The sequence below is a fragment of the Etheostoma cragini genome, chromosome 13, assembly GCF_013103735.1.
Source record: "Etheostoma cragini isolate CJK2018 chromosome 13, CSU_Ecrag_1.0, whole genome shotgun sequence".
Classification (NCBI taxonomy): domain Eukaryota; kingdom Metazoa; phylum Chordata; class Actinopteri; order Perciformes; family Percidae; genus Etheostoma; species Etheostoma cragini.
Window position 1 is genome coordinate 26,078,200 of NC_048419.1, and position 2,474 is coordinate 26,080,673.

The 2,474-nt window shown below is 46.8% G+C and overlaps 2 protein-coding genes across 2 annotated transcripts in view; both read left to right on the top strand.

Moving 5' to 3' along the window:
- The window catches only part of oatx (organic anion transporter X), a 13,481-nt gene extending 13,286 nt beyond the window's left edge, over window positions 1–195 (top strand). The window contains exon 13 of the mRNA XM_034890898.1: window positions 148–195. Coding sequence (XP_034746789.1) covers window positions 148–195 — 48 coding nt within the window. The remainder of the gene's footprint in view (window positions 1–147) is intronic.
- Window positions 196–1,477: 1,282 nt separating this feature from the next.
- pwwp2a (PWWP domain containing 2A) overlaps window positions 1,478–2,474 on the top strand; it is a 4,536-nt gene continuing 3,539 nt past the window's right edge. The window contains exon 1 of the mRNA XM_034890900.1: window positions 1,478–2,373. Coding sequence (XP_034746791.1) covers window positions 1,517–2,373 — 857 coding nt within the window. The 5' untranslated portion in view covers window positions 1,478–1,516. The remainder of the gene's footprint in view (window positions 2,374–2,474) is intronic.

The following is a 2,474-nucleotide window of genomic DNA, read 5'->3' on the forward strand; positions in this document are numbered from 1 at the left end:
CAATCAGACGCCTGGACTCTTTCTTAACCAATCAGATGTTTTAACTCTCCCACGACCAATCTGACGCCTGGACCGCCCTTCGACCAATCAGACGCCTGAACTCTCCCTCAACCCATCAGACACTTGGACTCTCCCTTGACCAATCAGACGCATGGACCGTCCCTCAACCAATCAGACGCCTGGACTCTTTCTTAACCAATCAGATGTTTTAACTCTCCCACGACCAATCTGACGCCTGGACCGCCCCTCGACCAATCAGACGCTTGAACTCTCCCACGACCAATCAGACGCCTGAACTCTCCCTCGACCAATAAGACCCCTGCACCATCCCTCGACCAATGAGACCCCTGGACCATCTCTCGACCAATCAAAAATGTGCCAATTTAGAACAGTTATCATATTTTAAATTAGTTTCAGTGATTGGATTCAGATGATTGATGATAGATTTATTGATTAGAGATTTTTTGTTGATAGATTTATTGTTGAAAGATTTATTGATTAGAGATTTATTGATTAGAGATTTATTGATTAGAGATTTATTGATTAGAGATTTATTGATTAGAGATTTATTGATTAGATGAGAGTGATAATGTGTAATCAAAGCGTGTTCAGCTGTAGAAGGAAACTTCAGTTTTATTCAGTCGGCGTCCAATAAAAGTTCTGCTGATTCAGATGATTATTCCGTCTGACAACATTATGGGATGGATCCTTACAGAGAGAGACAACATTATGGGATGGATCCCTACAGAGAGACAACATTATGGGATGGATCCCTACAGAGAGAGACAACATTATGGGATGGATCCCTACAGAGAGAGACAACATTATGGGATGGATCCCTACAGAGAGACAACATTATGGGATGGATCCCTACAGAGAGACAACATTATGGGATGGATCCCTACAGAGAGACAACATTATGGGATGGATCCTTACAGAGAGACAACATTATGGGATGGATAACTCATTTATTATTGTTTTTATTATGGGATGTAAGGTGACCTTTAAAGGAGCCTGTAAGTATTATTATAATGAATCCATAATCAATACGAGTCTAACACTAATAAATCTGTGAATGATATCAGAGTGCTGTTGTTTTCTGATACTCCAGTAAAAGTATCATTTATCATTTATTGACATAATAACCCTAAATATCAGTGTTTATATAATTCATTGAAATTATAACCCTAAATATCAGGGTTTATATAATTTATTGACATTAAAACCCAAATCAGAATCAGAATCAGAAATACTTTATTGATCCCCGAAGGGAAACTCTGTGTTGCAGATGCACAAATAGTAGAAATATAAATAAAGAAATATTAGGAGTGTGGATATTTACATAGTTAAAGGAATATTATGATACATTATTTACAGTTAACATTATAAGGTGTTGCAAAATCAGGTTTTACATCATTTATTGACATTATATTATATACAATTACATTACATTACGTTACATTATATTATATTATAACCAAAATATCAGAGTTACTTCCCAATTTCTAGATTAAATATGAACCCGGATCAGAAACAATTTCGCCCCTGGCGGTGGCCTGACGCATCACACCCTCTCCCACAGCCATCCAATCAGAGAGCACGCTCCGCAGCGACGCATTGTGAGTGGCAGGACTCCCAGCCAACGGCAGTGCGCCTGCGCAGATGGCAGCGTCGTGGGGGCGGGGTGAGCAGCGCCAGGAGAACACAGCGGAAGAAAATGGCGGCCGTGGCTGCAGAGCCAGGAGCTGCAGCGGTTCCGACAACAACAATAACCGCGGCGACGGACGACGAGGGCTCGGCCGAACCGGGCCGGGCCGAGCCGGGCCGGACCGAGCCGGGCCACCCCGCCGTGGGATGGGGCGAGCTGGACGGGGCAGCAGCGGAGATCCCGCGGGGGGAGGGTGAAGCAGACGCGGAGCAGCGCCGCCATGTCAGGCCGGAGTCCGCGGCGGGAAAACACACCGAGGACCTGATCCAAGACCTGATCCAGACCTTACCCCCGGAACTGGTCAGCCTGGACCGGTTCTCCCCCGGGGTCCCGGCCGACCTCCAGCTGCACAGCCCTCAGTCCCCCGCCGTGTTCCTGCACTCGCTCCCTTCCGCTGAACCCGCCGCGGAGGCCGGGCACCCGGAGCCGAGGCCCGGGACGGGGCTGTCCCTGCAGGAACCGGCGGGGCCGACGGACACCCCGGTGCACCCGGAACCCTGTAACCTTGACTCTGAGAACCCGAACCCGGAGCTCGGGCTGCAGGATCTGAGTCCCGGCTCAGAGGTCCGGGTCTCCCTGGATCACGTCATCGATGACGCGCTGGTGGTGTCGTTCCGGAGGGGGGAGAAGGTGTTTTCCGGAGTCCTGATGGACGTCTCCAGGAGGTAATTATTATTATTATTATTATTATTATTATTATTATTATTAGGGTTAGGAATGTTGTAAGAATCCCTAACCCTATACCTAGGATATATATATATATATA